General features: G+C 44.0%; 1 protein-coding gene across 1 annotated transcript in view; it reads left to right on the top strand.

Moving 5' to 3' along the window:
• LOC111161144 (reticulon 1) overlaps positions 1–14,736 on the top strand; it is a 217,303-nt gene that overhangs the window by 127,401 nt on the left and 75,166 nt on the right. The window contains exon 3 of the mRNA XM_022524666.1: positions 1,125–1,877. Coding sequence (XP_022380374.1) covers positions 1,125–1,877 — 753 coding nt within the window. The remainder of the gene's footprint in view (positions 1–1,124; positions 1,878–14,736) is intronic.

The following is a 14,736-nucleotide window of genomic DNA, read 5'->3' as shown; positions in this document are numbered from 1 at the left end:
AATGTTTTGTCCATGAGGGTTCCCCCACAATCCTAAAGCAACAGATTACCTAGCCATAGTCTGTTCTCCTCACCCCCCAAATATGTGACCTCAAAGCTTTGGAGAAATGATGAATATTTCTTGCTTATAAAAGGGCTAGAGACCACTGTCTGGGATATTCTGAAATAAGGCCCTGCTGTGTGACAAGGGAAAAACCAAGCTCCCCAAAACAGTTGTCATGGTGATCCCAGGTAGTCTCATCTAAGGGAAAGAAATATCAGCAAGATTGCTGGTGAAGTGTTCTGGCCATCTGGATAAACATCAGGCAGAAGGCAGGCATTCACCTAGGGGACTGGGGGTGACTCTTGGGTTTTGTTCTCAAGAGGAGGGGAAGAGAGGAAAATGAATGATCGTGGGCTACGTCATTAGAAGCCCGGGGCATTGGGCCTTATGGTCATCTTCATAGCCTGCTCAGTAGAACTGGCAAAAATTTTCTCTTATATTGCTCTACTTTGTTGTACTTTTCACTAAAAAAAAAAAAAAAAAAAAAAGAGTAAAGGTATTGGTTCTTACAGGAAATGTAAAGCTCAGAAGTCAAATTGCATATAAGGATCCAGACTAAGCTTTCTTTTTCTTACTGAAAGGGGAAACATGAAAAGCAAACAATGAATAAGGAGTAATGGGTGTCTTTTCAGATTTGTTGATATTGGTGGCCAAAATAGGCAGTTTGGTACATCAGATTACCTGATGAAATCTGTCAACCTGGAAAACTTCCTTGAGGGAATGAATCAGAAATTAAAACCATAACTTCTAGAATCTTCACCATATTGAATTAGAAAAACCAACTGAGGGACTGTTGCTAAGAAATTGCTTTGTCCTTTTTTTTAAAGTAGCTAGATGAAGATAGATAGGTACGTAAAACTCTGATTAATTGGGCCATAATAGTAATTAGCCTTTTCCTTCAGGTGGCCTGCCTTTTCAGCAGAGCCCTGGAAACACTATTTCTGTGCTAATGAGATACGTGTTTCTCAAGCAACAAGAAAACATCTCCCCTAATGGAATTTTGTTTTATTTCTTCTGTCTGTGTCCATCTGTCTGTCCGTGTGTGTGCCTCTCTGGCTCTTTCTCGCTTTGTGGGATGACAGAACCATCTGCTGCAGAATCCCAGGGGAAATGCAGCATCTCCGATGATGAGCTGATCACTGCCATTAAAGAAGCAAAGGGGTTATCCTATGAAACAACGGAGAGCCCACGGCCGGCGGGCCAGGGGACCAACAGGCCTGAGGCCAAAGTCAGGTCCGGGCTGCCAACCATCCCCAGCCCCCTGGACCATGAGGCCAGCAGCGCGGAGTCGGGGGACTCTGAGATCGAGCTGGTGTCTGAGGACCCGCTGGCCGCGGAGGACGCGCTGCCCTCGGGCTACGTGACCTTCGGCCACGTGGGCGGCCCGCCGCCATCGCCAGCCTCGCCGTCCATCCAGTACAGCATTCTGAGGGAGGAACGCGAGGCCGAGCTGGACAGCGAGCTCATCATCGAGTCGTGCGACGCGTCCTCTGCCTCAGAGGAGAGCCCCAAGCGGGAGCAGGACTCGCCCCCGATGAAGCCAGGTGCCCTGGACGCCATCCGGGAGGAGCCGGGCGCCCACGCTGAGGAGGGCGCAGCCAGCCGCCGGGGCCTGGCCGACCCGGGCCCCTTTCTCAAGTTCCCCGCGGCCACCCCCCACGCCGGCCCCGAGATGCCATCTGAGGACGGAGCCGCGGCGCCGCCGGAGGGGCCCACCACCCAGGGGAAACCTGAGGAAGCCGCGAGTCCCAGCTCAAGCCCGGTGGCCGCGGCGAGCCCTGGGCTGCGAGGTCCTGGCGTCGACCCCCCTCTGCTCTTCCTCAGTAAGCAACAAGGTAAAGTGACAGCTCTTCTCACTACAGCAACTTGGTTGCTAACTGTTCGTTCCCTGGGTGCTCTGACATCGGCAGAGCGGGGATTCAGGCCCAGCCCTATGGCCCTGTCCTGGCTGGTCCAATAGCTGACCAGAGAGCAACCAGGAGAGGATGGGAAGGAGATGATGGGGAGAGTCAGAGTCGCAGTCGGGACTTGGGTGGCAGAGCCTCTTGCTGCAAGCAGCCCCGCTGGGCTGGCTGAATCCTGGCATCCCCAGTCATGAGCGCTTCTGTGTCCATGCGGAGATCTCCTGGGTGGAGTGAATGCCTCCTGTCTTTCATCCCTAGTTGGATTTCCTTACCTGGGAAGGGATGGTTGCTCATTTCTATCCTCCTACCCCTCCGTGATGGGGAGTGGCTCCAGCCCTGTAGGCCCTGGAACCCACTGTAGTGAGCACCTCCATTTCACTGGCCGAACTGGTTCATACCTGGGCCACTTGGATCTCAGCACCTTCCTTTCTCTTACATGAGGAACAAGGGATTTGGACCTTGATAAGGTCCAGATTTGTGTGTGTGTGTGTGTGTGTGTGTGTCCTGGCTAGTCAGGAAAAACAGAGACCAAAGTTAATTCCAGAATTTTTTTTCTTCTTCAGCAAGACCTAAGTTAATTTTTAAAGTCACTTATAATTTAATAATGATTTTAATTTGGCCATTCTACTTTTCCTGCAAGAAGTCTTGAAGTCTTCAAATGCAGGAGAAATGGAAGGTGTTATTTTATCTTTCAGACATTGTATGTGAAGAATGTGTAACATTCTTCTTTCCAAATCTACCACACCTGACTGCAACTGTTTTACGGAATTCAGGAAAGGAAGCGAAGAGTGAGTGAATAAATTAGGCCCTGTGCAGTCTAGCACGTGGACTACATTGTGTGAAGGAGGGAACATCTCTCCAGCTCCTGGGTGGAGAACACCAGGTAGAACTTTAAAACCAACCCCAAAATCACAGCTTTATTCAAAGTCCCCTCCCGCCCATCTCCTCTGCTTTCTGCTTCTTTCAAAGTATTTTGCCCTTGGGGGATAAATGATTTCAAGGGTATACCCTCTTTCCTGTGTATATGCTAATAACTTCAGTGATACTGGTAGCAATTAAAGTGTTTCATATAAATACAGAGTGCAAATCTTTCCCTTTGTAGATTAGAAGCAGCTTCTAAATTCTTCAGCACATTGGAACAGGGAAACCGAGAGGGATGTGATAAAGAGATAACACTTGCTGTGTGGTTGCTTGGTGGCTTAGACACATGGCATCATGTAGGGTCCCATAGAATTGGCCTTTGATTTCCCAAATAACTCTTCCCTGAGAGTTTGAAGTGTCTTTAGTGCATGCAGTAGTGAGGATATTTGATGACAGATTTAACAGTGGGAATGCATGTCTGTTAGGTGAAGATCAAAACCAATTTTGGATTCTTTTGCTTCCACTCTGACTGTGAAGGGGAAGGACCCTGCAAGTTGTAGGGAGCCCCGGGAAATGGCATAAGCATGAACAATCTTCCATCCCTTTCATCCTGAAGCAGTGGAGCTTGTGTCTTGCGGAGTACAAGTTCATATCACTGTACTTGAACTGTTTCCATTTTATCCTCCAAATAATGTCTCTGAAAGAGTCACCATGTGTGCCGTGCTATTTAAATATGTTTATTCTCAGAAGCAAATACATCGGAAGGCTAATAAGGAGAAAATTGTGCAGGCCCATTTCTCTCCCTAATAAATCTGAGAGACCAGTGCAACAGCTGGGACTGACAGAGTGACCCGATGTCTGATGAAGGGTTAAGGCGGAGGAAAACCACAGCTGTGAACGCAAAGGCTTCAAGCATCTTTCTGGCCAATTCTGGTGCCATTCTCATCTCTGTGCACGTTGTCCCATATGGCTTGGACCCTCTGCTGCCAAGTTTAGACTTGAGAGAGGAGAGAGTGGCAGTCTTTTTAAACAAGTCAGGCATGCCAATGTGAATAACCTCTGCTCTCTGCACTGAGGGGTTCTTTGAATTCCAGTCTCCTGCCAGAACGGACTGCTCAGCCGCATTCTCTGTAAAGTCTAAAAGGCTGTTCTGGGGCAGCCAAGCACCAGAGGTCTTGGGAGGATGACTCAGTGCTGCCAGCACATTATTTGAGCTCCGAGGTTCCTCCCGTTCTCACCGGCTCCATCTCAGCAGGTGAGAGGATCGGTGCTGCCCAGCCTCCCCCAGGCAGTTCTTAGTCACTGTCTGTGGACCGAAGGACTGTGCTCAGGTCAAGCAGGACTCCGTCAACAGTGAAGTCAGGTCGGCCCCTATGGTTGCCTGCTCTTGCCCACCGAAGCCCCTGGCTTTGGAGCTGTGTGGCTGATGCTGAGCTAAGTGGCAGAAAGGTCCAGAAATATTTAGAATAAGGTCTGGCGAACATCTGATAGCATTGTAATATGGACTGTCAAGGAGTGCCAGGGTATCCTGGTGCCCGTGGCTTCATAAAGTCTATTTTTGGATCTTTTGCGCCTCTCAAAGGCCTCTGGTGCTGTTGCACCAGAGACAAAAGGCGGTTTGTCATGTTGCAGCTTCCCTCCTCTGCGCGTTCCTGAGCTCTCGCTCCCCTGTCATTCTGCTCCCCCACACCTTCCAGGAAGGCCTTTGAGAGCGTAGGGAAGTTCTCACTGCTGCAAGGTTAGCCCTGACTGTCAGGGACATCTGAGTGAAAAGCCAAGCTGGAGATTCTCAAGAAAACACTGACACCCAGTGTGACTCATCAGGATGGCTGTGTGGGATTCACCAAACCTGTTTAACTGCAGAGTTTTTCTTATTGGTGTGTTCCTCGGGGTTCCTCTTCCAGGGAGCACTTTTGGGGAAATAGTGGTCTCTTCATACTCACATCCACTCCCAACATTCTGATTTCTTTACCTGGCAACTCAAATGTACAGTGCTTGGACCATCCCCTTGGGTCATATGTGGAAGCCTGTTAGAAACCTCACTCCATGGGGCGCCTGGGTGGCTCAGTGGGTTAAAGCCTCTGCCTTCGGCTCGTGTCATGATCCTAGGGTCCTGGGATCAAGCCCCGCATGGGGCTCTCTGCTCAGCGGGGAGCCTGCTTGTCCTCTCTCTCTCTCTCTCTCTGCCTACTTGTGATCTCTGTCTGTTAAGTAAATAAATAATAAAAAAATCTTAAAAAAAAAAAAGAAAGAAAGAAACCTCACTCCATCCCAGACCTATGGAATCAGAGCCTGCATTTTTACAAGATCCCAAAGTGATTCCTATATCTTGCAAAGCCCGAGAAGCAGTGTTTTAGACCAGGGTAGCCAGCTTTCACATTCCTACCTGTAACCATCCTGATAAAGGTCACCAGTGACCCCTTCTTGCCCCTAAAATGGCCTCTTTTGAGTTCATCTTTCTTATCCTCTCTGCTAATTTGAGATCATAGTGCTGGCCAGTCCTTAAAATGTTAGTGAGAAAGTAGTATACATTCATAGTAATAAATATAAGTGGAACAAAATCGTGCCAAATAAAAGTTATAGTTCCCCTGCTCCGCCCTCCTGATCTAATTCTTGGAGATACTCACAGGTTTTGTTGTTCTTGTGCCTTCAGAAATTTTCTGTAAGTATTCAGGCATATACAAGTTGTGACTGCACAAGTGACACAGGTCACATTGGACAGACTGCTTTCTCACTTGCTTCCTGGACTTGCTTCCTGTGACAGTAAAAATCAAGAACAGTACCCACTCACATGAACACTGTTCTCTCCTTCTTAGAACTTTTTCCTCCCTTATCACTCTGGTGTCTCCCCTTCCTGCTCTACCCCTTACTCTCTGACCTCTTTTCCCATCTTTTTGCTACCTTCCTTCCAGTTCCTCTGTCTTGCCTCTGAGTTCTGTCCCTGTTTTTCTTTGTCCCTCATTTCTTTCCTGTCACCCACACAGGTTTTCAGCCACTGCCTTATGGGTAGCACATCCCAGATCTCTGGCTTTGGAGAGTTCTTCACCTGAGCTCCAAACCCATTTCCCCACTGTTGTTCAGACAACCCGTAGACCCTCCACATGCAATTCATTGATGTTATTTGTCAGAATCAGCTCCTTTCCTTCCTCTGTGCCCTTCCTGAGCTTATGACAGGATATTATTTGGGCTTCACTTGGGCTTGAACATTCAAATCAGGTCTGGATCTAAATAAAACTCACTATTCATGTTGTAAAAGTACAACATGAATATAAACACTTAGAGGAAGTCTCATGGCAGTGTTTGGTTATAAAATTATCATCCAAATGACCCAGAATGTTCTTTTTTTTTTTTTAAGATTTTATTTATTTGAGAAAGAGAATGCAGGTAGGGTCAGGGGTTTGGCAGAGGGAGAAGGAGAAGCAGACTCCCCATTGAGCAAGGAGCCCCAGGTAGGGCTCTATTCCAAAACCCCAGAATCATGACCTGAGCTGCAGGCAGATGCTTAACTAACTGAACCACCCAGGATCCCCCCAAATGTTCTTAAAATATGAAAGATTATTAAAATAAAAATACAAAATGTGAAAATTTTCTTTGCGACACTCCCAAGAACGCATCCAGTGACACCAGTTTGAGAAATGTTGGTTCAAGCCAGTGGTCCCCAAAGTATTGCCCAAGCACCAGCTTCCTCAGAACCTCCTGGAGTACTGATGAAAAAAAATGGAGGTCTCACTCTGCTCCTGCACCAGGACTGCAGAATCCGAATGCATTGAAAGCAACCTGTGCTTTCAATAAGCGTGGTGAAGGGTAAGCAGATGAGCTGAGTAGCCCAGATCTGTAGTAAAAAACCACCTTGGTGAGCATGCCCGAGACATATGCTGTTTTTTAATTAGAGAGACCAAGGGGGCACTCAGCTGTTTCCGTCCCTTCCTGTGCCCTGGGAAGCAGACCCTTGTACCTTCCGTTTGTGGACACCAGCTGCAGCGGCCTGAGCTTGCAGGACTCAGCCCCTTGTGGCATGGAGAAGCTGATCTCCCCCATGGGGGCGTGATTTCCTGGAAGGCTACCAGATGGAGGTCTTCTAAATAGACCTAACATTTATGAAGTTTATTATTGCTTCTCATCATTATGCCAAATATTGCTTCTGTCCTAAAATATTCGAAGGAACCAAAATAAGTGTGACCCATTTACTTTTCATGTAATTTGAAAAACAAGTCATCAACTTCTAGTCCCATGTTTTTTTGCTTTCATGAGATGGAATTAATAAATCAGGCTGTAAAGATTCTTGGAAAGTCTCTATCTTTCACAGTGTAGATTTCAGAATCAGCCTGAGGACTTAGGCTGATTGCCCCTAAGCCATTGTAGCTGTTGCCCCTAAGCCAGCTTTCAGTAAGATGGACCAATAACTGCTAGATAAAGCTTGGCTTCTGTGAGGACATATGCAATGTACTACTTAGAGGGAGACGTTGAGCTTTCCATCTTAGACTATTCAAACCAATTAAACTGCTTTTGTGAGACATCCCAAATAAGGCTGCTGGTAAGCAGCTCACCTCACTGGCTTTTCCATCTGAAGTAGTTGCAAGGTTAGCATTGTCCCAGACTGCATATTGATCTATGTTTTTAAAATGGTGGCTTTAAAACTGGGGAAATTTTCTTCTCAGACTTGGATAGAAACTGCTCCAAATCGTGGTGGCCCCAGAGCTTATTATTTCTAGGGACAAATGTTCTTGATATTTCAACAGGGTGTGTGTATTGATCTGAAATGGTTATTATACCTCTAGTATTTCAGTCATTTTTGGGGATGTGGTAAACCACAGCTCCCTAATAAATTTTGCCTGGGCACAGAAGGGGGCATAGGCAAGCTCCTAAGATGGATTCAAGTCAACATTGAACTTGCCTGTAGAGATAGAATTCACAGATGGAAAATATTACAGTGCCTCTAAGAAATAATGACCCTAATAGATGGTGATCCTGATTCACGATCTAGCCCCTTTACCCCTCACATAAATCATCCTTTCTTGCTGATGTAATCATGCATCTTGGAGGATATAATTCACATACTTCTCATTCTCAGAGCCAAGACTGACTCCAGAGGATTCTCCATCCCATTTAAATGCTAACCTCACCTTCCACTAAAGTCTGGGTGGGATACTCACAGATATAGTCTCTGTACTTCTGGATTCTATCTTTGCAATCCCACAAAACACTCTAATACAGAACGAAATAAATTTTATCTAATGTTATGCCAGCCTTGCAAATGCAAGACCTTACCAATTCATTCATCCTTCTTTTGATTCAACCAATAAGTTATACTACATTCCTGATGTTATCAGTATAATGGTGGCCAAGGCAGACATGAATCCACCCCTCATGGGGTTTGCATTGGTGGAGATGTGGAGGTTTCCATTAAAAATGAAATCCATAGAATGATGTGTGAGAGAGTGAGAGAGTACCTGGTGGTAGTCATACTTAAGGAGGAAGGTCAGAGAAGGGGGAAACTGTGTGACCAACTGTGGCAAGAGATAAAGAAAATTCCAAACTATAGAAAATACAAAGGCCAGAGGAAGGAAAGTTCTGGGTCATTCTAGAAACTGGGGGGGGGGGGGTCTGCATAGCTGGTATGTGGTAGGCAAAGGTGCCAGTGGCAAGAAATGGGATTGGAAGGGTGGCAGCGTCCTTTCTTACCCAGCCCAAGGTGCAGAGTTTGGCCTTTATACCAACCATTGCAAGAAGATACTAATAGTTTTAAACTAGGAAGTAACATGACCTGCTCTCCCTTTTTTTTTAATGGTCACATTGTCTGCCATTGAGGGACGGGGTGGGAGGAAGATGAGTGTGGAAACAAGAGCACTGATGAGGAAGCATGGGATGATGGTGACCGGGACAGGGTGGTAGCCATGCACATGGAGAAGAGTGGACAGATTTGAGGTAGAGTCTGCAGACTGACTTCACAGGACTTACGGAGGCATTAGATGGGTGGTTGGGGTGACTTGATTCCCAATACCTCACAGTGTTTAGTCACCATAATGATTAGAAGTAGATGAGAAAAACACTTACAGTGGGGAAAAGATAACCCTAAGCTTAGTGCTGTTTCATGAGTGATTGAACCCATTTTTTGTGTCCACTGTTAGAAAGCCATCCATTTGTGTGATGATGGCACTGAAATAACTCTCTCACAGTCTGACCTCTGTACCTAGTGTATCTCCAGGGCCAAGCCGCTGGGGGTCTAATGGTCATCAATATGTTTGGATGACCGTGATGTTTGGGTGGCTGAGACTGGAGCTGGAATGAGGGTCAAATATGGTACCTGTGGAGGTTAAATAAGGCCTGTAGTAAAGAGGGCAGGGATTGTGGACAAGCAAGTTGGTTATCTAGATAGAATTAGGTACAACTTTGGCTAGGGCCAGGAATTTATAAAAACTTCAGAAAGCCTAAAGTACAAGTCCCAAATATGGATAAAAATTATACTAGCAGGCAAAGAAAAGATAGCAGTCTGCCAGAGAGCAGAGGTTAAAGTCAGAGAAGGCTTTAAGACAAACACTCAAATTGGGGTCTGAAGTAGGGACAAGCACACCACAGGGTCTGGTTACTTCGTCTCAAGGTTATAGCTGACCATGGTCTTTATCTGTGATTGCTCAGAGCTTTCTGAGTCAACACTATTTCTGTAATGCTCCTTCTGGGTTTGAAATGACCTAGGCCTGAGGTAGTAGTCCTCTTCTGCCCAGAGAGGTATTGATCCAGGAATTTTCTCTCTCCTTGTGGAGATTTGGGTCAATTGGTTGGGAGAAAGGATGAGATGCTCAGTGGAACTGTTTGGTTTTTCTCGACAGTGTTCCTCAAAGTGTTGTTGTTGGACAATTTAAATATATCAGAAGCTGTTTTTTAGAATACAAATTCCTAGGCTCACCCCACAGTCTCTTAGGGAGGGACTGAGGAATCTGCTTTATTAAGTAGGTCCCATTGAATCCTAGGCACACCAGAATTTGAGAATTATTGTTTGAGGGACTGTGTTGAGGCTGAATTTCCAGAATACTCAGTAATCTTTGGCAGTTTTTTCCTGTAGTTCCCCAGCTTCTTCCAGGGCCTGAAACAGAATCCTGAAAGTTGGATTTTCTTTTCCTTTCTTTCTCCTTTCCTTTCCTTTCCTTTCCTTTTCCTGAAAGTTGGCTTTTCTGTTTGGGCTCAGATATTAGTTAAAATGGTTCATGTGATGGGTTTAGAATGAAATTTATATTGTTAGCTCTGAGACTTCCACCTCTTCATGGGAGAAGTAGAGGGGAGATAATGTGAGTCTTGGCAGCCTACTCAGAAGGATGCTCCTAACATCTCTCCACCTCACAAAGCCTCCAGAATAAAGACCCCAGAAGGATATTGTTGGGGACACAGATAGCTAAGCATTCACATTCCCAGTAGTTTAGGGCCTCCTGAGTCAGAAGGGTCCTCCAGGTGGCCTGTTTATAGCTTGGAAAAATCACAGGAGAGAGAAATGGCCTGAGGGTGGAGTTAAGCCCCAGGCGCAGGTTGTACCAGGCATAAGTGAGGATTATAGGCTTGATTTTACACACGATAAAATATCTCACTGTCACTAATAAATAATGAAGTTGAAAGCTGCAGATTATGGTAAGTACAGCATTCTGGCTTACGTCTTCCCTTCTGGCAGTTACTTCATTTTCTTATAACCCTTGGCTGAGCACTGAAATCATAGGGGACTTTTCTACACACAAATCACTTGCAAAAGCAGATGGTGTGTCTCCAAACTAATTCTTTTACTTCCAAACTCACTTTTATTTTAATCTCCCCCTAATACCTCAAGGAGATTTGATTCTACATCTAAAAGTGCAGAGGAAATCAAGTAAAGCAGAAGAGTGGTTTTTTTATTGATTATCTCAACTCAGTGTTAATGTCGGTTGTCATCCAGTGGTTGTGATGAAAATATCCAACCTTTACTTTTTAACCTCATCTCAAACCACCAGATTTGACATTTACAGCTCTCTTGGGTTATGATGTAAGAAAACATGTCTTTGAATGATTTTACAGTGTCCACTGAATGGCTAAATGACTAGACCATTTATGTGGTGATTTTTCGGTTAAATCATTAGCCATATTTTCCTTGGAACAAGAATGAGGACAGAGTTTCCAAAAAAAAATTTCCCAATGGGTAGCTTAGTTTTTACCAGAATTAATTTTAAGCTATACCATTTGGCCTGTACCAAACCATAAAATATAATACCATGTAGAATTTGTGAACCATAGTTTCCTACTAATTGGAGTTTTTGGATCAATGTTCTTGTTTTAAATGGAAGTCCAAGATTGATATATATAGATAGTTGTTCCAGGTGTTTCAGGGTCAAAAGAAACAGGATCTGAAATAAGATTTGACTCTCATCCAGAGCCCTTTTCCAACTAAATTGATTTCCAAGTAGTTGACTTGTTCATAAGAAAATCTAAAAGTTTTCTATGTCAACTTACTTTAGTATTTGAAGATTTACTATCATTTGTGTATATTGACATAAAGGACTCTCACAATAGTATACACTGTGTGCAGCTCGGTCAAGTGTTAGCACTGTCAGTCAACTGGAAATTTTCCAGTTACCTGGAAAGGATTTAATTTTTCTTCAATTTCAGGTTAGTCAACTGATGGTGAATCAATTTCACATTAAGTCATAGTTTTCTTCAATGTTGGAAATTTTTTAAAAAGTCACAGGTAATTTGATTCTAGATAATTTTGATACAGGTAAAATGGCCTCATTGTCAATTTGTCCCTTTTATTTTCTTTCTCTTCTCTTTGTTGGGGTCCACATTTTTAGGCCCTCTTTTATTTCTCTGAACAGAATCTTGAAATTTGGGGTAGATTTTATATATTCTGCAAAGATGTGCTCTAATTCCAAAGCCGAAAATCTTGGCTTTGGCTTTGATTTCTAAGCCTCTCATGGTTTCCATTCTTGTTCCTGTGGACACCGCACTTTTCCCTCAGATCCCATGAGTGTGGCTAAAAACAGAGGAGGACTTGCTTGAGAAGTCCCTGAGCCAAACCCTAGAGGCTGAGGGCTAAGTTGTAGTGAAAAGATACTTTTCAGAATTCAGCCTTACTGTTCATCTGTCACATCTGGATTGATATGCCTCTAAGATGAGAGGCAGACCATTTACTTGAATTGTAAGTTTCATCTCTCCAACTATATATAATGTTTGCCCTTATAATGTATATGAGTCCCATTTTGTAACAGATAAAGCTAGGTAACTTTCCACCGAGTTGAAACTTTCTCTTCCACAGTATAGAGTCATTTCTGAAGTGGCTGCTCAGTTCAGCACCACATTTCATAGACCTTCCCTCTAGGTGAAGCTAGGATCCCAATTCTTTTTTTTTTTTTTAATCTTAATGTTTTTTGTTTTAATTCACATATAATGTATTATTAGCCCCAGGGGTACAGGTCTGTGAATCGCCAGGTTTACACACTTCACAGCCTCACCATAGCACATACCTTCCCCAATATCTGTAACCCAACCACCCTGTCCCTACCCCCCTCCCCCCAGCAACCCTCAGTTTGTTTTGTGAGATTAAGAGTCTCTTTATATATATATACATATATATATATATATATATATATACATACATACACACACACCACATCTTCTTTATTCATTCATCTGTTGATAGTTTGGCTATTGTGGACATTGCTGCTATAAACATTCAGGTGCACATGCCCCTTTGGATCACTACATTTGTATCTTTAGGGTAAATACCCAGTAGTGCGATTGCTGGGTCATAGGGTAGCTCTATTTTGAACTTTTTGAGGAACCTCCATGCTGTTTTCCAGAGTGGTTGCACCAGCTTGCATTCCCACCAACAGTGTAGGAGGGTTCCCCTTTCTCCACACAGGATCCCAATTCTTAGCAAAAGCTCCTTCCTAACCAACACCACGTTGATCTATTAAGTTAGCTCAAAATAAATTTCTCCTGTGTGAAGCCTCTGAAATTTTGGGGTTATTCCTGTAGCTAGCCTCATCCTGACTAATATGGTCACCCATGATGTAACATGAAGTTGGGAAAGACCTGTAGTTAGAATGTATGTTAGAACATTTGTCTTGTTTCTCCTCTTTACCTTTTTACTTTGTACTTTCCTTTGCTGATGCTAATCAGTCCTACTGCTGAAATTACTGTTGCATAATTCTGAACCTATTAGAAAAAGACAATCCTGTCCTCAAGACATTGTATTGCTACCTAGCAAAATATTGTCATAAAAGCCAAACAGATCTTTAATCTTTAGTTGTGCAAATTAAGAAGTAGCCCTTGTGACCATTAGGTTCACCAGAACAGAAGCATATCAAGTTTTTGTGAGGTAAACTGCTAAGAAAACTAGAGAATTTCCTCTGTCTAGGGCTAGCCCCAGGCAAAATTGGGGACTAGGAAAAAAAATTGGGAACTAGGCACAGTATCTTGGGGTCCCCTGCCTCCCACCACCCTTGTAGCCCTCACCTCAACACTGTCCCTCAGTTACTTGAGGCTCCCAGTGTTCCTGAGCTCTCCTGGCTTCCCCTTAAGAACACACATTCCCAGGCACCTGGGTGGCTCAGTTGGTTAAGCGACTGCCTTCAGCTCAGGTCATGATCCTGGAGTCCCGGGATCGAGTCCCGCATCAGGCTCCCAGCTCCATGGGGAGTCTGTGTCTCCCTCTGACCTTCTCCTCACTCATGTTGTCTCTCACTCAAAAAAATAAATAAAATCTTTAAAAAAAAATGAAAGAACATGCATCCCCTGTATTCTGGATCCTTGGAGTCCTTCATGTTCCCCATTTCTTAGGGTATACCATACAGCTGTAATTTGATAAACCAATTCTTTTTCATGTGTTAGTAAGCTAGTGTGTGATCCCTCCTATGCAACAGATCTCCAGAATGAGCCACCTTAGGGTAAGACTAGTTCATGGTTTTAGGGAGTAATTTCCTCAATCTAAGGCTCCATTCTCAACAGTATGTGTTCTGAGACACAAACATATTAGAATCTGGTTTAAGTCAGAATGCCCTTTCTAAACTTACACTGGATGTGTACCAGGGGAACACCATCCTAGTGTGGAGATCATCAGTTCACTGTAAATTAGAGCAAGAAAGTAGAAGTCTTCATTGGAAATTTCCATCTCACTTTCACGACCTGTGAACTGTTCTTTAAGGACTGGGATCCTCAACTAGAATCAGAAGAATCCCTGAGCCATGCCCAAGGTCCTTTCCTCTCCAGTGGCCCCTTGTCTAGATTCCCTTTCTCTGGATTCTGTATGATGTTGATTGTATATCCTTTTCTTCACTGGGGCAAGGACGCAGGGGTTAGCTGGGTTTGGAACCTAGTTCCACAACTTAGTACTAGCTGTGTAATTTTGGGCAAGTTAACCTTTCTGTACTTCAATTTCTTCATCTGTTCAAAGGGGAGAATAGTACCTACATACAGGATTCTTGTGAGGATTAATTGAGATCATTTAGGTTAAGTAATTATGCTCTCATTTTATTACTATTTAAATATTTATGTTAATAATAATTATACAATGAGAAGGACTTTGGAATAGTCTAGCCCAGTTACTGATTTAATGCAGGAATTCTTTCTGCAACATCTTCTTTCATAAAATTTCAATTGATAAGTTTATAGGTTTTCTTTTTATGTCATAGTTTGATTGGCTGCTTTCCAGTGATTTATAGGAAGTTGACTTGATCTCACTAATAAGCTCCTTCCCAAACATATTGTGGGACAGGTTGCTTCTCAGAAGGCTTCCTAAAGCCAACTGGCCCAGTTTATCCTCTTCTGTTGAGTATCGGTTTTTTACCCAAAATACATATGCTTAGACCCCACCCTAAATATCCCAGAGTATAATCTTTGTGTGTAATGTCCCTACATCAGAATTTTTTAGAATCCCCTAGGGTTACCTAAAATGTCTGTACAAGGTTTGCCGCCA

Source organism: Enhydra lutris, unplaced genomic scaffold (genome assembly GCF_002288905.1).
Source record: "Enhydra lutris kenyoni isolate GAN:26980312 unplaced genomic scaffold, ASM228890v2 scaffoldscaffold4, whole genome shotgun sequence".
NCBI lineage: Eukaryota > Metazoa > Chordata > Mammalia > Carnivora > Mustelidae > Enhydra > Enhydra lutris.
This window is presented reverse-complemented; position numbering and strand designations above follow the sequence as displayed.